Source organism: Vanellus vanellus (genome assembly GCF_965231255.1).
Source record: "Vanellus vanellus genome assembly, chromosome: 1".
Taxonomy (NCBI): Eukaryota; Metazoa; Chordata; class Aves; order Charadriiformes; family Charadriidae; genus Vanellus; species Vanellus vanellus.
In genome coordinates, this window is record NC_138905.1 from 218,733,485 (window position 1) to 218,758,432 (window position 24,948).

A 24,948-nucleotide genomic window follows, 5' to 3' on the forward strand; every position below is an offset into this window, starting at 1 on the left:
TCCTGCCTGCGTGTAGTGTTCCGTGCTCTTCAAACTCAAAAATAAATGAGGGTGTCTGTTGTTTCCTTCCAGGAGAACGATGTCTCTGTGAGATTGAAGATTGCTTCCTTGCTGGGCTTGTTATCGAAGACTGCAGGATTTTCCCCAGACTGCATTATGGATGATGCCATTAACACGCTTCAAAACGAGAGTAAGTCTCACTTTGCCTTGATCTCAAGTACCACCTGAAGAATTATGCTTTTAAACATTTAGGACAGAGGCAAGGCCCTTACATCTGAAGTGTATAATTGGGAATTGTTGCTCAGAGTACTTATTTTCTGCTTTTGTGGATGATGACATCATCGTCATTTCTCCTCCATGTTCTGAGGAGGAGAAAAATGTTCCTCAGACCTGCCTGCTGTATGCCTTTGTTTTAAGGGAGCGCAAAGTTTGCTTTTGTGCCTCCATGTGAGAGCTGTTGCTTCTGAAGTGCTCTGTTCTAGAGGACAGTCTTGCTTAAAGTGGAATGTTGTTTGAAAAGGAGTTTTTTTCTTACCATGCTGCAGGCCAGCTTGTCAGAGCTAGTGCAAGAAGGCATTAGTTTATTAGCATTGAATTTGTAATGGATGGTAAAATACAGGTTGTCCTGTTTGTGGCTTCATTAAAGTCCACTTGTAAGTTTCTATGTTATATTCACAGCTTGTACGTGCTTTACTTGATGCAGTTTGATTTTATTTTAATGTCATTTATGGAGTCATAGAATGGTTTGGGTTGGAAGGGACCTTTAAAAATCATCTAGTCCAACCCCCTTGCCATGAGCAGGGACATCTTCCAATAGATCAGGTTACTAGATCAGATTGCTCAAAGCTCCATCCAACCTGACCTTGAATGTTTCTAGGGATGGGGCATCCGCAACTTCTCTGGGCAACCTGGGCCATTATCTCACCACCTTCAGCGTAAAAGACTTCTTCCTTATGCCCAATCTAAACCTAGCCTCTTTCAGTTTAAAACTGTTGTACCTTGTCCTGTCAGTACAGGGTTTTGTAAAAAGTCTCTCTGTCTTTCTTATAAGCCTTCTTTAGGTACTGGGAGGCTGCAATAAGGTCTCCCTGGAGCCTTCTCTTCTCCAGGCTGAAAACCCCAACTCTCTCAGCCTGTCCTCACAGCAGAGGTGCTCCAGCCCTCTGATCCTTTCTGTGGCCTCCTCTGGCCCTGCTCCATCAGGTCCATGTCTTTCCTGGGCTGGGGACCCCACAGTACTAGATGCAGCACTGCAGGTGGGGTCTCATGAGAATGGAGTAGAGTGGCAGAGTCACCTCCCTTGACTTGCTGGCCACACTTCTATTCATGTGGCCCAGGATGTGGTTGGCTTTTTGGGCTGTGAGTGCATATTGTTGGCTCATGTCCAGCTTTTCACCCACCAAATTCTCTGGAGGGGTGCTCTCAATCCCTTCATCCCACAGCCTGTATTGATACCAGGGGTTGCCCCGACCCAGGTGCAGGACTTTTTCTTTGGCCTTGTTGAACCTCATGAGGTTCATACAGGCCCACTTCTCGAGCCTGTCCAGGTTCCTCTGGATGTCAGCCACACCACTCAGCTTGGTGTCATCTGCAAACTTGCTGAGGGTGCACTCAATCCCACTATGTCATTGATGAAGGCAGTAAATAGTATTGATCCCAACACGGACGCTTGAGGGGCACCAGTCATTACTGGTTTCCACTTGGACACTGAGCCATTGACTGTAACTCTTTGGATGCAGATATCCAGCCAATTCCTTATCCACTGTACAGTCCATCTATCAAACCCCTATCTGTCTAATTTAGAGGTAGGAATGTTGTGGTGGTCCAGGTGAAGAGTAGGCTAAACATGAGTCAGCAGTGAAGGCTTGCTGCGTATGAGGCTGTATCAACAGGAGCGTAGCCAGCAGGTCGAGGGAAGAGTTTATTTCCCTTTATGCGGTGCTGGTTAGACCACATCTCGAATACTGCATCCATTTTTGGGCTCCCCAGTGCCAAATACGTGTTAGTAAGGTTGAGTGAGTTCAGCGGAGGGCCACTGAGGTGTCGGGGGTTGGAATACCTGATGTGCAAGGAGAAGCTGAGTGAACTGGGCTTGTTCTGGGCTTTGAAAGAAGAAAGCTTGAGGAGGACCTTCCAACCTGCATGAGTCTGTGATTCTGTAGCTGGTGAGAAGCTCAGTAAAGAGGTACGTAGCCTTTCACTGTCTTGTTTTGCAGAGTCTCACCAAGTCCTTGCTCAGCTGCTGGACACCCTGTTGGTGATTGGCACAAAACTCACAGAGAATCCGTCTGTCAGGATGAGACTGGTAGAGGTAGCCTGCAAGGTAAGGCGGCCTCCCTGGGGCAGGAAACTTTTATCGCTGCCACAGGAAAAAATATGTAGTCAGTGTTTAAATACTTAACAAACTGTTACAATATTAACATTTTTTAACTGCTAGGAATCTTAGTATGATTAGCTGTTTTGAAGAGGTGAAAGGAACAGTAAGAATCCAGTTACATCTGTTTTTTGTCTTCCCTTCCACAGCATCTGACAGATTCTTCCCATGGTGTAAGAAATAAGTGTCTTCAGTTAATTGGCTGTCTTGGACCAGTGGAAAAAGGTGTTGCAAAAGAAGTTGAAAGCCAGGCTGCCAAAGACGTCCAGAAGATAATAGGAGATCATTTTAATGACCAGGACCCTCGTGTTAGGACTGCAGCTATAAAAGCCATGGTAAGTGTTGCTGGTATGGTGGAATAAACAGTTTGGGTTATATAAGGAAGCTGGTGGGGACTGCAAACTAATCCAGAGAGGTTTGATTTATAGATTATTTAATTACCTTAGTGAAAGTCCATTTACCATATCAAAATTACCTGGAAAAATAAGCTAGGTCTTGAAATATGAGACTAATGTGAGATCTCAAAGGTCATCTTAGTGATTCATAACAATTTTTTTCAGCTGAAGAAGCTGCTTAATTTGTTGACTCTTTTGAGTGTCTGTAGGCTCTTACTTTTAGTGAGAAATCTGTATTTCTTGATTCAGCATTGGTTACCATAATTACAGTAAACCACTAGTACTCCAACACCCAACAGAGAGAGCTGCTTATGACAGAAAACCTGTGTGATAAGTCCAGAAAGAATTTTGTTTGCTTGTTTTTAAACAACGCTTATGTTTTTCCCCATGGTCAAGTTGATTAGCATTCTCTAACTGTTTATGAGGTTTACTGGTTTTCATGTGGGCTGGAGCGTGGGGACCCTTCAGAAGCTTTTAGCTTTGCAGAAATGCAAGCAAAGACCGCGCGCTTGAGAATTTTGCTTAATGTGACTTGCCAGTGAGTATGTGGGTATACAGAAGTTTCTCTATCACCTCTATTATTTTTCTCTATTATTAAATATTTCTCTATTATTTTTCTATTATTAAAGTTTATAACGGCATCTCATCTAATGTGATGGTGAGCAAGGGTATTTGAATTAAGGGTATTTGAATTAATGATACTAAACTCCAAAGAAAGAAGCAGGATGCATTTGAGGAGATCAGGTTGCACTTGAATCTGTCTGGGATCCCCTCTGCTTGAGGCTGCGCTCACCCTTCATTTTCATTCCGTTCTGATTTTTGTTGGTACAATTTTTGTGAAGTCATTTGAGTGACTTTTACAATGGCATTCAGCCAAATCCATAGCCAGACTTATGACCTTGAATTTATAATTTATAATGCCTGACAAATTTGATGGCCTTCTACAAAGGGGTTACAGTGGCATTGGACAAGGGAAGACCAACTGATGTCATCTACTTGGATTTGTGCAAAGCGTTTGACACTGTCCCACATGATATCCTGGTCTCTACATTGAAGAGATGTGGATTCGACAAATGGACCACTCAGTGGATAAAGAACTGGCTGGATGGTCGCACTCAAAGAGTTGCAGTCAACAGCTCGATGTCCAAGTGGAAAGCAGTGACGAGTGGCATTCCTCAGGGGTTGGTACTGGGACCCATGCTGTTCGACATCTTTGTCGGCGACATGGACAGTGGGGTCGAGTGCACCCTCAGCAAGTTTGCTGATGATACCAAGCTGTTTGGCAAGGTAGACACGCTGGAGGGGAGGGGTGCCATCCAGAAGGACCTGGACAGGCTGGAGAGGTGGGCCCATGCCAACATCATGCAGTTCAACCAGGCCAAGTGCAAGGTTCTACATCTGGGTCGGGGCAATCCCAAGCACAAATCCAGGCTGGGCGGGGAATGGCTGGAGAGCAGTCCTGAGGAGAAGGACCTGGGTGTGCTGATTGACGAGAAGCTCAACATGAGCCAGCAATGTGCGATCGCAGCCCACGCAGCCAACCGTATCCTGGGCTGCATCAAAAGAAGCGTGGCCAGCAGGTCAAAGGAGGTGATTCTGCCCCTCTACTCCACTCTTGTGAGACCCCACCTGGAGTACTGCATCCAGCTCTGGAGTCCCCAACAGAAGAAGGACATGGGCCTGCTGGAGCGCGTCCAGAGGAGAGCCATGAGGATGATCCGAGGGCTGGAGCACCTCTTCTATGAGGAGAAGCTGAAAGAGTTGGGGTTGTTCAGCCTGGAGAAGAGAAGGCTCCAGGGAGACCTTATTGCAGCCTTCCAGTACCTGAAGGGGGCCTACAGGAGAGCTGGGGAAGGACTTTTTACTAGGGCATGTAGTGATAGGACGAGGGGGAATGGCTTTAAACTGGAAGAGGGCAGGTTCAGATTAAAGATTGGGAAGAAGTTTTTCACTGTGAGGGTGGTGAGGCAGTGGAACAGGTTGCCCAGAGAGGTTGTTGAGGCCCCATCCCTGGAGGTGTTCAAGGCCAGGCTGGACGTGGCCTTGGGCAACCTGGTCTGGTGGGAGGTGTCCCTGCTTATGGCAGGGGGGTTGGAACTTGATGATCTTCAAGGTCCTTTCCAACCAAAACCATTCTATGCTTCTATAATTACAATGCAAAGACAACTGTCTTTCCTTCATTTGAAGCACGGGAACACCCCAGATAAATTCAGGGTCACTAACCACTTCTAGGGTTCTTGATCGTGGTTTTCCTTGCTACTGGGTTTGTGGGTTTTCTTCTTTAATTTTGTAACTGGCTTGTTGTACTTTGAAGAAGTGGATATAGAAAAGCAACAGTTTCTTGTTGACCGTATTCAACCAGATATTATCCCTTTGTTTGTAAGTCAGATTCATGATGTTACTTTATTCCAGATAAAAACAATGTTTAATAGTATAGTTTTTGCTATTCATCTGTTTTGGTAATGGAAAAGGCTTACAGGGCATGAAAATTCATTGGCAATGCTACTTTTGGGTCCATGTTTCAGGAGTGGTATTAAACTAATTCTTTTGAAGATTTGTCTATTGTAATTGTAGTTGAACATGACTAACACTAAACGATTGTTTGAAGGTTGGGAGAATGGACAGGCGGTGTATTTTATATAAATTGTATTTTCCTAATCAGTCAAAGTATGAATGGCTGTGAAGTTTAAAAAAATTATACTGAAATCAAAATTATTATTTAAAATACTTATGTCCAAAATAACGAAATATTTTAGTTATAGCAACAACCAAGAAATGCAAGCAAGTTTACTCAAAGCAGAAAAGACAGTGGTGAAAACTTAGTGTCCCTTAAACCTGTAGTTATACGTTCTTGTGTTTTTCTTTTTTTTTTTTTTTTTTTTCCTGTAGCTGCAGCTTCATGAAAGAGGATTAAAATTACAGCAGGCTATTTACAGTCAGGTAAAACCTTGTATTAATTTGTATTTATTTTGTACTTGTTTGCATATCTTGCTTGTTAGATTCTGTGACAGTGTGCTTTGAGGGGTGGAGGGCGCTGAACAGAGGTGGAGTATTTTGCACTTAGGATGTCTGTATTCCCTATTGCCCTATGCCAGTGGAAATAAAAATCTGTTCTGCATCTTGTTGTGCTTAAACACGCTAAAGAGTATGCTTTGATTGGAATATATTGTTTTTAGGGGGAGATAATAATGGGAATATGTAATTATTACTGTCATCTGGCAATCTTGGAGTCTTAAACCCTTGTTTGTTGGAGAGTGCAGGTGAAACCTATGTTTGTTACGTCAATAAGGTAGCGCAGCTGAAGCCTGTCTCAAATTAGTCCTACTACAGATTCACATTTCGTGCTTCCTGCGTAGTGCAGGCAATTCTGGAGTTCTACAGCATGTGCCTGATTGACTTTATTAGGACTAGTCTACCTAATTAAACTTGGAAATCCTAGGGAATAGAAAGGAAGACTGAGTTTTATTATCTGTCCTAACTGATTCATGGTAAGGATGCTAATTGCGCTGTGGGAAGTGAATGACAGCTCAGGTGGAGATGTTCCAGTTGTACTGGACTGTGAATCTTCTTCCAGGCCTGCAAGCTGTTGGCAGATGATTACGAGCAAGTGCGCAGTGCTGCAGTTCAGCTAATTTGGGTCCTCAGTCAACTTTACCCTGAAAGGTATGTACTGTATGGAAAATGACTCAAAGTATTGGCATAGTAATTATCCTGATCTTGAGAGTTTTGTGCTAGTAAGTCTCAGGAGAAACTGTTAGAAAACTGATGTGTGCAAATTGCTGATACTTGATAATGCACTGATCCAAATGAAGTTTTGGTTCCTGGTACTTGTTGCACATCCATAGGAAGTCAGCATAGTTGTTTCTTGCTTAATGCCATCCCGCATGACATAAGATCAGCATACTGATTTATGTTTCTGTGTGTTAGCATCGTCCCGATTCCTTCTTCTAATGAAGAAATTCGCTTGGTTGATGATGCATTTGGAAAAATTTGTCATATGGTTAGTGATGGTTCCTGGGTTGTTAGAGTACAAGCTGCTAAGTTATTGGTAAGTTGCGTTCTTTTCTGTTTGAAAATAGTTCATCTTGTGTTACTTTACCTTTTGCATATATTTGAAAAGAAACGGGAGGATGTTTAAAAACTGTATAGGTAAATTTCTACCAAAATTCTGAGAAGAAAGAAATGAGAGAGGTTGAGGCAACCCAAAAGTTTCTCAGCTGAACTCTGCAGTGATTCTTTCGTTGCAAGTAGAGGGTTGGGCATCCCAGAAAAAAACAAGTACTTTTTGTAATTCCCTCCCCCTACTTTTCCAGCACAGGACATATAAACCACATGCACTCAACAAAGACCATATTAACCTCAGTGGAAAAGTAAGATGTTCTGACTGTCTTACGTAAAATTCTTTAGACTCTGACATATGGTAGTGTCAAGCATTGTATGAAGCTATTGGAATGAGTAGATAAGATTGAACGCCATGTTGGGATAAATCAGGAAATTACATGGTGTAATTTAGAATAATCCTGTTTCTTTCTTCTGATGTTTTTTTCTTTTTTTTTTTTGTGGTTTAGGGTTCTATGCAACAAGTTAGCTCCCATTTCTTAGAGCAGACCCTTGACAAGAAGCTCATGTCGGATCTGAGGGTATGTAAATGATTGGGTTTGTTTTTACTGTGTGTAGTGTACTAAAATCCCACAACAGGTATGTTAATGTTTGAGTGTGTTTGTTTACTGTGTCCTTGCCCCAGGGCTGCTGGGAGTTAATTGATGATGACAGGTTTTCTTTTAGATTCAAGTCAATGAAGCAATTGCTAGTTTTAGATTTCAGTAGCTGAGCATGTAATAAACAGCTCTAGGCTATTCAGGTTTCGCAGATGAGAGGTAAACGTTTGTGTTCTTCTGGCAGCCTTTTGGCTAAAAGCTTCATTTATTGTGTTCGGAATGATCTCATCCTGGTTTGGGGAGCAAGCTTATGGAAACGTCCTGCAAGATCTCACCAGTAGACCTAGACATTTCAGGAGACGTGGGTAGCTAACAGCTGGGACTCCTGAGCCCTGAGAGCAAAACTTCTCACTAAAATTCCTTCCTTTAGCAACTCGCTTGAGGTATTATGTTCGGTTTTTCTGTCTACAAAAGAACAATGAAGCTAGAGCTGCTAGTTTTTGTGGGCTGCTTTGTCAAGTCTATTAAAGAAAGTGCTGCCCGGCTTCCCTTACAGCGTGGGGGGGAAAAGAGGGCAAGCACGGTGAATGAATATCGCATTTTACACATTGCTGAACTCTCTATAGTATTGATAGTCATTAAAGTATTTAATGGCAGTTTAACAAGTTGAACTGCAAAGTGATAGCACCTGTTTTTGCAGATCACTTATTGGATACTTAACTAGACAGGCTTTTCTTCTGAGCTGGTTTGGCTGTTCTTATAAAGAATGTCTAAGAATATGTTAATTAAAATATATTAGTTATTATCCTGTCCCAAAATTAAAAGTACAAAGAGTTACTGGCAATTAGAAATATTCATAGAAGAGAAGGCGGTATTTGCTTTTCTTAGCATTTGCCTGTCTCTGTCAATGTCTAAGCCTCTAGCTACATCTATTTTCAAATCCAGAAAAAACACTTAATATTTTGTTCCGTTGTATTTAAAATTTACCATGGTTGTAACTGAAAAACTTGTTTGGACAGAGGAAGCGCACTGCGCATGAAAGAGCCAAAGAACTCTACAGCTCCGGGGAGTTTTCAAGTGGCAGAAAATGGGGAGATGATGCTCCCAAAGAAGAAATCGATACAGGTGCTGTAAATTTGATCGAATCGGGAGCTTGTGGGGCCTTTGTTCATGGCCTGGAAGACGAGATGTATGGTAAGTATTAAATTATTATGGAATGACTAAAGGAGGAGATGTGTGCTGGCTGATAAGCTTTTTTGGTTGTTTGGTTTGGGGTTTGTGGGTTTGTTGTTTTTTTTTGTTTGTTTTGGGTTTTTTTTGGTGTCAAAATAGATCGCTTGGCTATTGTGTGTTGTTTTTTTAACGAATTGTGGATTTCAGGCTGGTGGGGTTTTGTTCCATTGTGATCTCTGATATGGCATTTGTTTCAGAGCTGCTACACTGCTGCACAGAATTTTGGATAGAAATGTTCCATTAAGTAGCCAAAAACAGTTAGCTTCCTATAAATGGTAAAGCTTTAGTAAAATATCTGGTAAGAAGTGGTTGCTTCTGTTATTCAGAAAGCCACTGGGATTATTTTTTTATTGGCTTAAGTTTAACAGTTGCATATGGCTCTAAATTGGCAACATTAGTTGCTGCTGTTTGAAAGAGGTGTTTTCTCTGCAAGAAGGAAAATCAAGATTTGTAGAACTCGTTGTTTAAAACATGACGCTGTGTCCATGGAGTCCAGTAATTGTTCATTTTGTAAACATAGCAGCAGAACACTAGAACTAGTGGAGACAAACCCACATATTTTTCAAAATATTTCGGAATCCGCCAGCTCCAACAAACAGAAGTTTTTCTTTTCCTAATTTCCAACCCAATTTTATCTATAGCCAATTTAAGCCCGTTTGTTCTTAGCCAGTGGTAGGTTCCAGATTAAGTAGTTGTTGGTTCTGTCGGGGATTGGTTTCCCTAATGAATTAATAGACAGCTTTTGTTTTGCAGGGGGCTAAACAGGCTAGGCTCCTTTTAGTCTCTGCGGCTATAAAAGCTTTCTTCTTGGCCAGCTAGAACGCATTGTTCTTGAAAATTGGTGACTGGGTCTGTATGTTTTCAGGTGCTTAAATTTCAAGTGAGGTCTTGCTTACATCTTTAGTAATGTTATTGATAATTCTTTTTCTTTAATGGAAACACCTACGTTCTGAGGTCACATTTACCTTCAATAGTGCTATTGTGTTGGTTTCTTGTGGTCTTCCTATGATGGACTCGGAGGCCATAGTCTCTTTCCAGCGGGTGATATCTGATCTGTTCTTTTAAAGAGGATGCATTATGAGTGTCAATCTGGAACACAGATGTTCTTGAGCTCCTGAGTTTGGCTGTAGCATTGACCATGCTGATGGCCTCAGGAAAGTCTGCGTGTTACCCTTTCCAGCCCAACATTCCTGTGGGTAAAGTGGAGATTTATATTTTTTTTAAGGCTATTGAGAATGGCTGCTATTTGCATAGAACTGTGAAAATGCCAAGCTCTGAATATTATTCCTGAATTTGCTTTTGATGTTACTGGAATGGTGAGGCTAAATTAGAAAGTACAAAACCACCATAACAAAAATACCACTATAGATTGTGTTGTAAAAGTTGGTGTATTGTTCCGTGAATTCTGCAAATAAAAGCCCATTTTTCTAATAGCTAAACTCTCCCTGAAGCTTGAAACTGCAACTTTGGTTTTTTCCTGACTAACAGTAAAAATTTTTTCACTGGCTCAGTCCAGTGACCTGTGAAACACATTCTCCAGTTTCTTGTGCTGTAGGTCTTGTGGCAGTATGGTGCTATTGGATAATGTTGATAAAATGGACAGGTGTGGAATATATGCAGATCTTTAAATAATGTAGGTCTCTCCTTCCACTGCAGCATTTTTAAATACTGCTGAGCTCTCTTCTTCCTTACCTGCAGCGCTGCTTCATTTCTGGAATTCCATGTTGTAACTTAAATCTGAATTAGTGTGTCAGCTTAGGAAACAATATTGGCAAAATGGTTTTCTTCCCTAATATCTTGGTCTTGATGACCACAGAGACTCGTAGTTGTGACAAAAGCTTCATTACAGAATAAGCAGGGGTCTTGCTGTGTTTGCATTTTTCTACTTAATCAGAATCATCAGGAATCGAATATGTTCTTAAAGAACAATAGGCCTAAAAGCTACACACGAGTTTAAGTAAATGTTTTCAAGATGAGCTAATTTGAATGAAAAATAAAAGTATATTTAAAACAATAATGTTTGCAAGACATCAGAATAATACTTATTTTTATGATCCCAGCACATAAATGTTACGGAAGCTAGCGAGGATGGCTGCAGGGAAGAAAATCTCCTCTCCGCTTAAGCTTTGGGTATTTCTCAAATTCCTGTGATGTTTTACAGTATGAATACACTCTGGACACCTTTTGATGCTTTTTTGCTTAAATTCTGAGCAATTTTAATAATTAGGTGGCACCATTTTCCTTTCTTTTGAGGAATCCAAAGTCATGAAGCAGAGGAATTTCATTCTGTTTACTGCCAAAACGCTGATACTCCAGGGCTTTTCAGAACTCATAAAGTGCTACACAGCAAGTTAAAAATGCAGTGAGTGCTCTGAGCAATTAAAGTGTCAGGAAGAATAAAACAAGCAGAGTTTAATTATCTAAATTAGTTTGCTTAAGATACTAGGGTTATAGCTACACTTGTGTAATGTGCTATGAAGTACGTAATATTTATTGCTGGATAGGAGACCTCTGCAGCACCTCTGCAGGTGCTTACGACAGCAGCACACACTGTGTTAGAGGTGAAGCTTTTGATTTGAAGACTTGCCTGTGAAAAGGTCCCAAATGGCACTGTGGGTCCCTGCTTAGTCTCCATCATCCTCAGGGTGTCCATAGCATCTCCTGTCCTTACCCCAGTCCTTGAATAATATGAGGCCTGGCTGTTCAGTAATATGTCCTTTTAAAAAGTACTAACAATTAATTCCCCCCCCCCCCCCCCCCCTTTTTTTTTTTTTTAACAGAGGTTCGGATTGCTGCGGTTGAAGCCCTCTGTATGTTGGCTCAGTCCTCACCTTCTTTTGCGGAGAAATGCCTGGATTTTTTGGTGGACATGTTTAATGATGAAATTGAGGAGGTCAGATTGCAGTCAATACACACAATGAGAAAAATTTCCAACAACATCACGCTGCGGGAAGACCAGCTGGATACTGTGTTAGCTGTCTTGGAGGTAAGAAATTCCTGAGGGAGGAAAAAATTGCATTCCTGCTTTCTTTGAGGTGCTATAATTATATAATGCTAATCAGCCCCTTCCTCTGAGCTGAAACTGTCCACCTTTTTTGTTGTTTCTTCTTTGAAAACCCCAAAAGGCTCCTAAGGTCTAACAGCTTGTAATCTCCAGGACAACAGAATACTTTTAAAATAGATGGATTTCAGATGAAAAACTCTTCCCTTGGTCACTGTGCTGTTGCCTCATGTGTGTTTCCTTCTGTCTTGTTTTTGGTTCAGCGCTCTGCACCACTTCATGTTGAACACAACTTCATTTTCTTTCTATTTCCTTTGTTCAGCTGCTTTGGCTACACCTCTACTCACCAAGCAGAGACAGGGCACGGGCCTGAGATCTCTCTTCTGACTGCTCAGAGAGTATGTTGGTGTGCTCTGCGGTATAATTTTGGGTTTTCCCAACCAGCATTCTCCCAGTCAGTTCTCAGCAAGGATCCACAGGACAGCATGAGTCAGCTGCTGTTCCTGGTTGATGGGTTTGATCTGGAAGGGGGAAGAGCTTTTGGCTGTGTGAGCAGTGTTGTGCCAAACTGCTTCCCCTCAAATCTGTTTTATTTGCTGAGCTATAGCCCTTAAGGCATGTTTTTTTTGATTCTGCTGCATGTGGTAGGCAAGTCTCCGCTTCTTTTGCGGAGTCTCCCAGCCTCAGGCGGTGCCACAAATCCACTCTTTCTGTCTTTTTGCCTCCTGTTTGCTTGACCCAGGGCAACAGCGGCTTCTTTCAGTTGTGCCCCAGGAAGAAGCAAACTAGCCAACTTATTTTATCAGTCTAAAAAATGCTGTGGAATATGATCTGAATGTGCAAATGCAGCAATGAGTTTTAGGCGCTTCAAATTTTTATGTAGTTGATCTACGTTTGTTCAAGCTGGGGACTTGTGCATCAAGGTATAAAAACTTCGTAGTTAGACTGGGGTTCTGGTTTACACAGTTGTGCTGACCTACCATGTATGATAAATCATACATGTATTATGGCTTATATTATCATAATGATTATCAGGTATCGGGATAGCTGAAATGTGAGAATGATTAACATTTTAATGGGTTTGTCTGATTCATGGAATCACAGAAACAGTATTCAGAGTTGGAAGGGACCTCTAGAGATCATCTAGTCCAACTCCCCTGCTAAAGCAGGATTGCCCAGAGCACATTACTCGGGACTGCATCCAGGCGGGTCTTGAAAATCTCCAGAGAAGTGGACTCCACAACCTCCCTGGGCAGCCTGTGCCAGTGCTCTGTCACCCTCACCATAAAGAAGTGTTTCCGTGTATTTGAACGGAACTTCCTGTGTTCTAACTTGTGCCCGTTGCCCCTCGTCCTGTCACTGGGAACCATTGAAAAGAGCCTGGGTCCATCCTCCTTCAACCCACCCTTTAGATACTTGTACGCCATAATAAGGTCTCCCCTCAGCCTTCTCTTCTCCAGGCTAAAGAGTCCCAGCTCTCTCAGCCTTTCCTCATAAGGCAGATGCTCCAATCCCTTCATCATCTTAGTTGCCCTTCGCTGGAATCGCTCCAGCAGTTCCCTGTCCCTCTTGAACTGGGGAGCCCAAAACTGGACACAGTATTCCAGTTGTGGCCTCACCAGTGCAGAGTAGAGGGGGAGAATGACCTCCCTCGACCTACTGGCCACACTCTTCCCTATGCAGCCCAGGATGCCATTGGCCTTTTTGGCAACAAGGGCACATTGCTGGGTCATGGATAATTTACTGCCCACTAGGACCCCCAGATCCTTCTCCTCAGAACTACTTCCCAGCAGGTCCGTCCCTAACCTATACTGGTGCTTTGCATTCTTCCTCCCCAGGATTCTGAAAGGTGCTTGCTTGCTTTCTGTAAAATTTATCTCCCAGTATCAAAATAAAGGATTTGGAAAAGTAGCATTAATTTTTGTGCCTAAATTTGTTCCGAGAATGTAAATATGGAACAATTGGGGACGAGGATAACTTCTGTTTTCATCCAACTGGTTTGACTTTGAATAACACTACCAGCTACTCCTTGCTTTTCTCACAGGGCTTTGTATTCTGCTTTTCCTGTTGTTCTTGATCTACATTTCTCTTGAGTTGTTCTCCCCTTAGTCCCTTCATAGTCTTCTGCCTCGCCTGTTTCTGTACTGCCCTTCCAGTGGTCCATGCAATTCACCTACAGTATGTTATCCCAAGGGTCATTTCATTCCAGTCCTTAGAGTACGTCTTCTCTTTGGTCATAGTCTGTGTTCCACCACCAAAATAAGGAACGGCTGAGAAGCTCTGCTGTGCTTTCCTCCTTTGATCATTTGTCTGTGTTGGCTGTCATTTAAGAGCCTTTACAAGAGGACTACTCTTTTTTCTTTTGTGTAAAACAGTGATGAATGAGCTGTTGATACTTAGCAAATTATAATTAAAAAATAAAATAAAATCTGCCATTGAAACGCATCCAGTTCTTGTATCCTGTCAAATTTTCACTTCTAGCCAGCAGCGCCACACAAACACTGATAGCAAGGAAGTATAATGCATTGACATTGAATAGCAAGGTGCGTTTTGGTAGAAGGAATGTAATTAATTAAGCTGGAGTTTGGCCACAGCGCTTCTAAAAATACTGCTCGGAGATTGCATAAGCTCCTCTGTACAACGTCACCCTGGCCTAAAAATTAAAATGGGCACAGTGTGACTTTATAAGCAGTACATTAGGGATCCCGTACGATCATAACAAAGTTCCTGACTGAACTTATAAGTGTGGTTTTTTTTTTTTTTTTTTTTTTTTTTATTGTCCATCTATAAACCTGTAGTTAGGTCAAGTTGCTTTATGCTACAGGTGGTCACTGTCAATCTGGTCTGTCCAGCCATTGACATGTTCTCAACACTTACACATACCCCTGGAGGCTGGTGACTGAGTTAAAAGCTTGTGGAATTAAGCTTCTGCTGTTGAATGATAAAAGGCTTCTCCAAAGATGATAAAACAGTCTTTGGTGATTGTTTTGCTGAGTTACCCAGTGCCTTCCAGTTCTGTTACTGCCTGTGCCTAAGGGTAGAACATCACCCAAACCAAATAGTGATTCTTGCTCTGCTTGAGAAGGTCAGCGGTGAAGCAGTTCCCATTCATTCCAGTAAATGAAGCATGTGGGTGGATGAGACCAGGAGGAGACCCTGCAGCATTGCCTGGTCTGCTGCTTCATCTGTGCTTAGCTGTGATAACTAGAAACGGGCGCTGTTTGTCAGGTGCTTCTAGTATTAATTCAGCCAAGGAACAGGAACTGCTGCCTTCAAAGTAAATGTGTATGCAGGCACATCTTCCCTCTCAAAGGTGTCTAGGTTGGGTTGTGGGGTTTTTTAATTGTGGGTTTTGGTTTTTTTTTTTTTTTTTTTTAGGATTCCTCAAGGGACATCCGGGAAGCGCTTCATGAACTGCTGTGTTGCACCAATGTCTCGACTAAAGAAGGCATCCATCTTGCACTGGTGGAGCTGCTGAAAAACCTAACCAAGTATCCCACGGACAGAGAATCCATATGGAAGTGAGTGTGTTCGGTGTCCTTGTGTGTCTGTTTATTTTTCTGTTCTTTTTAGCAATTGAGGCATTTGGCGAATATTGAGCTAGCTAAGGAGGTAACAGGTATTGCAGGTATGCAATCCTGTTATTCTATATGTATTTGGAATAGTGGCTATACTGAGCATCGTACATATTCATGACTAATGTAGAAACTCTGCATTGTTCTTGCTTGTTGATACTTGTACTGGGAATCCAGAACTGATGACCACTTCTGGAAATAGCCCTCTTATAAGCACTCAAAGCATTCCCAGAAAAGGTGAAGTCAACCTGCAGTTTAAAACCTCATCTCTTCTATGCAACTAATGTTTTGTGCTTACTTGCCACTGCATTAAATGGTAATATTTACCAGCAGTTGATTATATCAGTCATGACAAGTGGATTGGCTGTGTGGCATTGTGCTGTTGGAGGGATTTTTTCTGTCTAAGCAAAAATAGTGAACATTTTTGTGGGGGTTTTTTGGTTGTTTGACGGAAGCAACGAAGGAAGGGATGCTCCAGTAGACCTAGTTTAAGGTAGAATTCGCGGATATTATTTGAAATACTTATTTTAGTCATCTTTGTCTTCCAGTGTACTCTTACATTGGTTTGGGGAGTTTGGGGTTCTTGGGGTTTGTTATTTTGTTGGGTTTTTACCTCTTCACTCCTTTATTTCTGAAGAAAAAAATACACTCATATGTTAGCATTCAGTATGAAGGCTTTTCTGGGGTTGTATAGCTCCAGGTGTTAAGCATTTAAATAAATAAACAATTTGTGTATTATGTTTAAATAAACAATTTTTATTACTGCTTGCTTTTTCAAGCTGTCCTCTTAGTTTTTTTGGATCCTACCAAATATTAATGGATATACTCACCTGTGAAGAGATGGCATTTCCATGAGTTTATCCATACACTTGGACAGTAGGATTTTGATGCTGATCAGCACCTCAAAGTGCCGCTGCAACATAAAGTAATAATACTTTAAAGTGTTGTAATTTGCAATGTACGTTTTATGAAGAAGTATTTCAATCTGTGTATCTTCAGGTGCTTGAAGTTCTTGGGAAGCCGGCATCCCACTTTGGTGCTTCCGTTAGTCCCAGAGCTGCTGAGCACACATCCGTTTTTTGACACTCCGGAACCAGACATGGATGACCCAGCCTGTATCTTTTTAATGAAGCCAGTTAATCGTTTTGACTGTAATAGATTTTATTCATATTTTCCTGATGCTCACATTTGTTAAACCTTTTTAAACTGTAGCAGACGATCCTGTAGCTATTTCTGAATTTCTTTGCCGCTTAGTTTTATTAGCCAGCAAGTGATGGCATAACTGTTATCTGGAACCATCTTGATAAATACCAATGTGGTATAATTGGCCTTTTTTAATGCTGTGATGAATAATCTGTTTATCAAGCAATTTGTCAAGGTTTAGGCATTGCAGATGAGTCCTTTGATGTGAAAACATTTGTCTAGTTTGCACTAATTTTGAAGATTCTTCTCACTTAAAAGCTAAAGCGTGGTTTTCCTTGTCTGTTTCCGTTTTAGATAAAACTCCTATCCTCACTGTTGTGCAGAATACAGAACAGCACCCTCTCTGAGTACAGCAGTGGCTAAAACCCTGTAATGCTAGAAATTTATCATCTTTTTGAAACAATTCAAAATCAGAAATCCTTATATTAACATTAGCTCTTCTAGTTCTTTAGAATACAAACTATTATTGTAAAACCATTATCTTTTAACAATAGGAGATGCTTTGGAAGTGCAAAGTCCTATTTTTCCATTGTTCATTCTCTTTGCTTCCCTTCTGGGTGATTGCAGAATGTAATGTTATTTCTGATGCATGCTGAGACATGTTAGACTGGAACAACTCTTTTCCTCTGTGGAGATACTCTTTATTTCTCTTACCAGTCCCAGGCCATCAGCTAGAAATTCTATACAGATTAAATAAATACCTTGTGAGAATTGAAAAGGGATAGGATCGGGTGAAGAGAAAGATTCATCCATAATCAAATGGTTGAATAAATTTGTCCTGTGAGTTGAGAATTGAAGGAACATTGGGGTGGGGAGAAAGCTGTTACTTAGCTCACCGCGCCTTCTCACCCTGAACAAAAGAATATTATTTTAAAGAATGTTCTGGAGGTAATTTCCCCCCAAGTTTTATGGAGATACATTATCTGAAGACAGGCCTGGGAACCAGAAACTACAAGGTAGATGTGAATGGTACATTTCCAGTGTAAACTGTCAATTAAAAACATGGCTTTGTTTGATTCAAAGTACTTAGCAAATTTAATTCAGGTTAGTTGAGTAGCTTCAGCTGAAAATTTGGAACAGATTTTGGGTAAAGAGGAGAAATTGGTCTGTCAAGTGGAAACCTTTATGCTTGGCAGCCAGCGGATGCAGAAGATTTCTCAGGAGGTGAGAGCCATGGATTCAGTCCCTTCTGTGGCTGAACCTACTTCTTCCCCATGCAGGCGAGTGCCCAGATGAGCATAAGCTTTGCATTGGGATCCTTTCACACTTTTCTGTTAGAGATCTTACATTTGGGGTCAACCCTGTTGCACGTGGGTGCCCCAGCCTTTGGACTAACTGATTAAAGCCTTTGGCTTTTTTTCGGTCACTCAGACTGTGAAAATGTTGTGTTCCATTCCAGAATCATCTTCCCCTGCTCGATTCTTTGGTTTGTTTTAAGTCTGTGTAAAAGGGATGTTTTTCAGGGCATCATAGGAAATGAAGCAATTTTCAAAGACTCAGGGGTAAATGTTTAATTTTAGGTGGTGTTTGGGTACCACACTGGTAAGCACCGAGTCAGCTTTGAGGAAGAGTGAAACTCCGCCTAATGAGCATGTTCTGCATTTATAATCCCTGGCTCCTATCCTTTGTGTCGCCTCTGAGCCATCCCACGTTGGCATTAACATCCTTCCTCCAATATGGCTCATCCTGTAATATTTGTGCTTTGCAGTTTGTTTTCATCTGCTCAGACAGCTGCCTCTTTGGTTTTGCTCAGTGATCTCCAACTGTGAAAAAAAACTTCCTAAACAATCTCCAGCAAAGAAAGGGTTATTGAGTTGTTGTTTTAACTTGCCATCCCCAAGGAGCTCTTCTTGCTGGTGTTTATTTTTCTTTAACAATCTCTTTCACTAGACATTGCTGTTCTGGTTCTGATTTTTAATGCTGCTAAAAGTTGCCCAACAATGCCTGCCCTCTTCTCTGATCATACATTCAGACATTACGCCTATCTTCGGGACAGTCTCTCTCATCTGGTCCCTCCATTAAGAGTAAGTTGAACAGCTTTGGTTTGCACTTTGTCACTTGGTTACAAATGTTGCTGGTCTCTTCTATGTCTGTTTGTGTGTAACACTTGGATTCTAAAAGTTTTTTTTTCTCCCAAGGTCCAAGCGAATAAATATTGAAATATACATTAAATAAGGAGAGCCAAAAATTAAATTGTTACAATATGGATTTTGTAATATTTTGGGGAGAATAATAATATTATTGCTCTCAAGTGAGAATAGCACATGGTTTGCTGGTTAGGAAAGAATACTGGGAGTGCAGGATTCCTGGGAGCTTTCTGTAGCTCTCACTGTGTGGGGAAGGAGAGCTTTGTAGATCTTCCAACATTTTACTTGTGTCCTTCCTAATTGGGTTACTCGTGGGTGAGATGTTCTCTGCTGCTTTGAAATGCTTTTTTTTCCTGCATGGAAGTACAGGTGGGACTGAAGTTGCTCATAAGTCATATTACAGCTCATAAAATGAATTGCGGTTTATGTGGTCTTGGACTTCCCTTCACTTCGTGGTGTCATTGTTAGTAAACGAGGAAGATGTCTTCCTCAAAGGGATGTTGAAGTTTAACCTGAAGATCTGTAGCTGCAAGTGGATTATGAAATGGAGAGTATTAACTAACAAAGATAAAAGATGTAGACTTGAAATCTGTGATATAAATTTTGAATTTGAGAAATAAATCAGAGCTCTCAATTGGAAGTTGTTAAATGAAGCGGCAGCATTTTGCCATGTTGTTACTTGTGTTGGACTTTTCTGTGTGCACGTGTTTCTTCTTGCTTAGTTGCCGGGTAGAAAGCTGCTGTCCTCCCCTGTCTCTCCCAGTATCACGCCACACGAAGATCCTTCCCAGCAGTTCTTGCATCAAAGCCTGGAGAGGGTTTACAACCTTCAGCACCTTGACCCGCAGGGCATACAGGAGCTGCTGGAATTTACCATCCGGTAAGGCTGCAAGCTGACCTGTTCATGGGGAGATCAGTCGGGATTACTAATTTCTCTGAAGCAGGTGCTTTGCTTGTGCATATCAGTGTTGTACTTTGCCATTGGATGCTTAGTCTGAGCCTTCTTGTAGAGAGCATTGTGATGAAAAGGTATTCTTAGTTCTCTGTCTCCCTCGTTTTGATCATATTATTTTTAACGCACGTGCTCAGGGTTTTGGGGTTTCTTTTGTTTTATTTTTGTGGGAAGAGAGAGGTTGTCCCCTTTGCTCTTTTAATTTCCAGGTCCTGTGGCCATTTATTCAGCGGAAGAGGACCTGCTTTGTTGGGTTCTTATTGCTGCTTATAAAGGACTTTGGCATTCTTCATCAGTTTGAAAATCAGAGATTTTCCTGGAATAGACAATATTATTGCATGTTGCTGTCTGCTGTTGTATAGATAAAGGTGTACAGTATGGCTTCTGAATGAGGTTTTTATGCTGCCTCTTCCATTTCATCTCTGGACTGATTTACACAAACAAAACACTTGAAAAGGATTCTTTCAATATGATTCCTCTGCTTGGAAAGACGAAAAGAGCCTTATTTTGAGAGTTAGAAAAACAATCGAAAATGCTTTGTTTGGCATATGGAATTCCAAAAAGCTTTCATTTCTTTTCCTTCCACCAAAATAGCTGCCTCTTCTGTATGTGTAGCCGTAAATCGCTTTCACGCCCACCTGCGGTGGCAAATAAACAGTGTGCTCCTCACTGAAGACCCAGCTGTGAAAACTATATGGTTTGTCCTCAGCTGTTCTGAAGCTACTACGTGCAGCCTAAAACATAGCCTCAAAGCATTTAATGCACTAAATACTTGAAAAAGGTAATCTCTTGGCAGATCATCCAGAATCTTATAGGCATGATGAAAGTCTGGAAACCTCACAGGCTGTGGATGTTTTTGATTTTGAGCGTAGGAATCGTGTCGGAGATGGCTGCGTGTGTGACCTATATGCAGTAAAGGACAGTAATGCATTGGAGTTAATGGAATTTATTAGCTTGTCTTTTTTTCCTCTTGGGATCACCACCCAGGAACTGTAATAAACCAGCTGCCCTTTTCCAACCCTTAAGAGAAGGGAGGATTTAAGACAAAAACAAACAAAAAAGTGTTAGAGGTTATTTTGCAGAGGTCAAGAGTTCCCTGCACCAACAATTTGGTTGCTGAGAGGAGAGGGATAGAAGAAGCTCGCAACAGTGGATTCTGCGGTGGAACATAACACCCTCCTCCTTTGTCATTATTGTCATCAGGGGAAGTGGAGCAGACCTCGTGGAGCTGGTGTCTATGTGGGATTTACATTTCTAACCACGCTCAAGCCTGATGCTCTCCCCCCAGGCTCTGCAGCTGAAACTGCAAGACAGGCTTTTTAGCAAATCAGTCTTTGTGGTTTAGTTTCTCCTTCTATACAACAGGAATTTTTTTTTGTCTTGCAGGGATGTTGAAATCTGTTTAAAATTTGCAAGGAAATAGAATTAGCGGAATTGGGAACTGTAGGAGACTGGGAAATAGAATCTCTGCCTAGCTGTTAGCTGAGAGATGACATCCTGTTCCCTGTTAGTGTGTTGTGATGCATTAAGTATGACATGGGAATTAAGCGCCCAGGAGTCTGTTCTTTTCTCTCTGGGGAAAGATGAAATAGAGTCACTGTGCGGGGCTCAGGCTGGCTTTACTGTTGTTGCATTGAAGGAAGGCACAGCCCCTCTGCTTAGGAGAGATTTTGTATGGCTGCAAATTATACAGATAATCTCATGGATTTCGTTGGAGTGCGGGAGCACTCAGGTTTGGCAAAACCACATTTATGATGCAATTCTTAAACTTTGAAGATAAATCTAAAATAAAGAACAAGAAAGGGTCATCTGAAGGAAAAAGCATTCTTTTTCTTATAATACTGTAGGAAACGTGGAAGTAGAGTGACAATTTTGGTGCACTTTGGATCAAAGCAAAACACAGAGAAGAACAGAGACATGTTGAATCCACATCATCCAACCTATTTTCAGTTCTGTAACAACAAATGAGTTTTGTTTTCTTAATACACACTTTTGATTTTAAAACATGTTTAAGAATAGAGAACTAAAGCTTTTTTGAGTTCCATTAACTGCTGTCTTTTTTGTGTGTGTGTGTGTGAAGTTAAAAGCTACTTCTATTGCGGTGTGATTTACAAGAAATACTTACAGCAGACCGCACACAGCAGCTACTTGGGCAAATATCAGTACATCAGATTTCAGCTTGCTTTACAAATGCAGCTATATTTCAAATACGCGTGGTTGCCTGAGCCCGACGCGTTCCAAACAACCTTTCCTAGCCAACGTGAATAGTTAGATTTCCCAGCAGTGTAACACAAATGGGTCGTTAGCTGCTGTAGAAGGCTGGAGTGTTTTAAGTTAAATCTGGAACTGCTATGCTGTATGGTTCCCATAGGGCTGCGGAGTAATGTGGGTTGACAGACTCGCTGCTTCCACTGCTGTGCTCATGTGAGCCTCCAGGAAGAAAGGAGATGCCACGTCCCAAGGTGCAAACTCTTTTGTAGTGTGTGTTTCGCTACTGTTTCTGGTGCTGGTTCTGAGGATAAGAAAAAGCAAGATGCAGAAATAGCTGGCTTCATCATTGCTGTTGCTGCATTCCGAATGCGTTTAGATTAACTTGCTGTCTCAATGGTGGTTTTATTTTTCCTTTTTTTTTTTTTTTTTCCCCCCTACATGCTTCAGTGACCTTCAGAGGCTTGGAGAACTGCAGTCAGAACTGGCAGGGATGGCAGATTTCACTGCAACTTACCTTCAGTGTCAGCTGCTCCTCATCAAGGTTTGACTTCATTTGGGTTTTTTGGGCTGTTCTTCAAAAATGCCCTCAATCCATCTTAGTGGTGCACTTCCATGTTTCGATGTTTGTGCTGAAAACTGATGTGTGATGAAAGTGCAGATTCCATGGATTTCTGATACTCCTGCTTCCCTTCTGTGGCAAATAATTTATGCAGTAACTTTGCCAATGAGTATGCCAGTGCAGATCTCTGCTGTTGTACCTAGGGATTATGTTGGTTCATGTGCATTTTGGCAGCGCAGAGTTTATTTTCTGACAGAAAGCACAATGGAGGCAACTACTGTGTAGCCTTTTGTTATGAGAGTAACTTTTCTTTGCTAGGGCCCACCGGAATGCTTTTTGCTAAACTGCTGCTATAAGGGCAGTTTTTGTAGACAATGTTTTTGTAGACAGCTTTTTTTTGGCGCTAATGCCAAAGGAATTCTTTAGACTTGATAGCGCAAAATATCAGTCGTGCTTTCTTTTACAGTGCTGAAATGATCTATCTGTTTGGCATTAGCAGATGAAGTGGTTGCTTTGACACCATGGCAGCAACCCTTTTCAGAGTCAACTTCTTGCTGTAAACAGGAACTAATATTTTGCTTCACTTCTCGAACTATCAGCTGGTATTTAAGTTAGTCTCCTGGCATTCTTTAGGTTTTTGAATGTAATTTATACACGTTTAAAGCAAGAACTAAAGCAAGCAACAAACAGATTTCCAGAAGGGACTCAATAAAAGCTTTGTTATGTAAAACCAAGAAGGGATTTCAGTTTCTTTGCTAAATGGGTAGCTGCCAGTTGGCATATCTCATGGTAGCCCTCGAATGTTTGGAATACATTTATCACCCAAAGAAGGTATTTTAGATGAGCGGTGTTACAGTTCAGTACATTCCTAGCTAAATCCAAAACTTTTTCCAAAGCAAAATGTGCTATCCAGGCAGAGGACCAGCATGTGGAGGTGGCTTTATTGTCCTTCTCCAGGGTTTGGCTGGAGTGAAGGGGTGTATGTGAGCTGAGAGAACACTGGTTTGTGTATCTGGCAAAGAGGAGGGCTGGGTTTGGAAGAAGGGGCTACACACTGCACCAGCCATGCCTGGCTCGAGCTATAGAACAGACAGTACATCAGTGATGTAGAGGAGTCAGTAATGTGGCTGAAACGAAAAGGAACTTGTAATATCATACAATTAGAAATTCTGATACAGCAGAGAGAACCCAAATGTCAGAGCAGCCCTTTTCAGCAGATTCCTTTCCAATTGCTTCTTTCCCCAAAAGAAAGAAGCTGTTGGGGGGGGGGGGGGGGGGGGAAGTGTCTTCATTTCCCAGCCTCTTGAGGCTCAAAAGGTTCCAGACCTTTAAAGGCTCCACACACCCTGTGATTTTAGGAGTAGTTAGCTGGGATATTAGGCCAGCCTGGGTGAAGGATATAGTCTGTATGTTCTTGAGCTTTGGCTACGGTCAGCTTTGTGTGTAGCCGTATCTAAGGACAGCCAGCTTCAAAAAGGACTCTGTGATATAAATCATCTAGTCAAACTTTCTTATTTTTTTTAATATACATCAAAAGGTAAATAGGTTGTGGTTGTTGGTTTGTTTTTTTTTTTTTCTTTAAATACGAGCATCAGTAGTTGATTTTTACATTCTGTATTCTTAGCAACTCTGGGATCTTTGGTGGGGCGGAGACTGTGAACAGGAAAATTAAGAAATATGACTGTGTAGGTGACAGTTGATGTTTCCACTTTTTGCCTGCAATCTGAGATTCCCCCAATCTTGGTCTCAGGGAGGTGATAACGCAGTGGGCTATTGTTTTTCTAATAAGTGACTGCATTCTGCATAAAGTTCTCCTTAAAAAGTACAAAGAGTTTGGCTCAGCCAGTCTCCAATTCATAGTTTTGTTAATATTATTCTCAACTTCTGTTCTATATTTTTATAGTTGTATAGGTGTCTCTGAGTATTTATAGCACAATACATGTTTTGGAGGTCTTGATTCCCCATGTTGTATTTAAAAACATAAAAGACACCTTTGACCTGCTTTTTCAACCAGTCTGTTGGTTGAAAAGTACAGCCAAGAGACACGGCATCTTCCCTGCTCCCAAGCTCATCTAGCGCAGGGTGTAGACTTTTAGACTGAACTGGGTATTTATCATCATTTCATGGTTTTCTTCTGTAGGCTTTGCAGGAGAAGCTGTGGAATGTGGCAGCTCCTCTGTACCTGAAACAGAACGCATTAGCATCTGCTGCAGCAAAACAGGTGAGATAGAAAACAGCTGGGTCCATATGGAGGCAAGTCCTCGGATATGAGCCCTTCCTTGGCTGTGCAACAATAATATGCTACTGCCATAGTCTGTCCAAGTAAATCTTAGTTCTCTAAAGTGGAGTAATTTCTCTTATCTTCAAAAGATGAGAGATGAGTGGTGGAGGTTCATGACAACTGTAAAAAGGCAAACATCGCACACAGAAGAACAAGAAGGAAGATACAGAAAACTGTGGGCTGCTCGGCCTCACCTCACTCCTGGGGAAGGTTATGGACCAGCTCCTCTTAAATGCCATTTCTAAACAAGTGAAGGTCAACAAGACTAAGGGAACAGCCAAAATGCATTTCCCAAGGGCAAATTATGCCTGACCAACATCATTGCTCTCTGTAACGAGGAGACTGGTGCTGTGAACAAGGGGAGGGCAGTGGATGTCGCATCTTTTGACTTTAGCAAAGCCTTTGATGCAGTCTCCCGT

The 24,948-nt window shown here is 41.6% G+C and overlaps 1 protein-coding gene across 1 annotated transcript in view; it reads left to right on the top strand.

The window, feature by feature from the left end:
• INTS4 (integrator complex subunit 4) overlaps window positions 1-24,948 on the top strand; it is a 39,498-nt gene that overhangs the window by 3,963 nt on the left and 10,587 nt on the right. Inside the window, exons 3-17 of the mRNA XM_082498305.1 lie at window positions 73-190; window positions 2,217-2,323; window positions 2,524-2,709; window positions 5,659-5,709; window positions 6,344-6,432; window positions 6,697-6,817; window positions 7,338-7,409; window positions 8,447-8,621; window positions 11,441-11,646; window positions 15,040-15,182; window positions 16,236-16,351; window positions 18,330-18,463; window positions 19,249-19,406; window positions 22,137-22,230; window positions 24,389-24,469. Of these exons, the coding sequence (XP_082354431.1) occupies window positions 73-190; window positions 2,217-2,323; window positions 2,524-2,709; window positions 5,659-5,709; window positions 6,344-6,432; window positions 6,697-6,817; window positions 7,338-7,409; window positions 8,447-8,621; window positions 11,441-11,646; window positions 15,040-15,182; window positions 16,236-16,351; window positions 18,330-18,463; window positions 19,249-19,406; window positions 22,137-22,230; window positions 24,389-24,469 (1,851 nt within the window). The remainder of the gene's footprint in view (window positions 1-72; window positions 191-2,216; window positions 2,324-2,523; window positions 2,710-5,658; window positions 5,710-6,343; window positions 6,433-6,696; window positions 6,818-7,337; window positions 7,410-8,446; window positions 8,622-11,440; window positions 11,647-15,039; window positions 15,183-16,235; window positions 16,352-18,329; window positions 18,464-19,248; window positions 19,407-22,136; window positions 22,231-24,388; window positions 24,470-24,948) is intronic.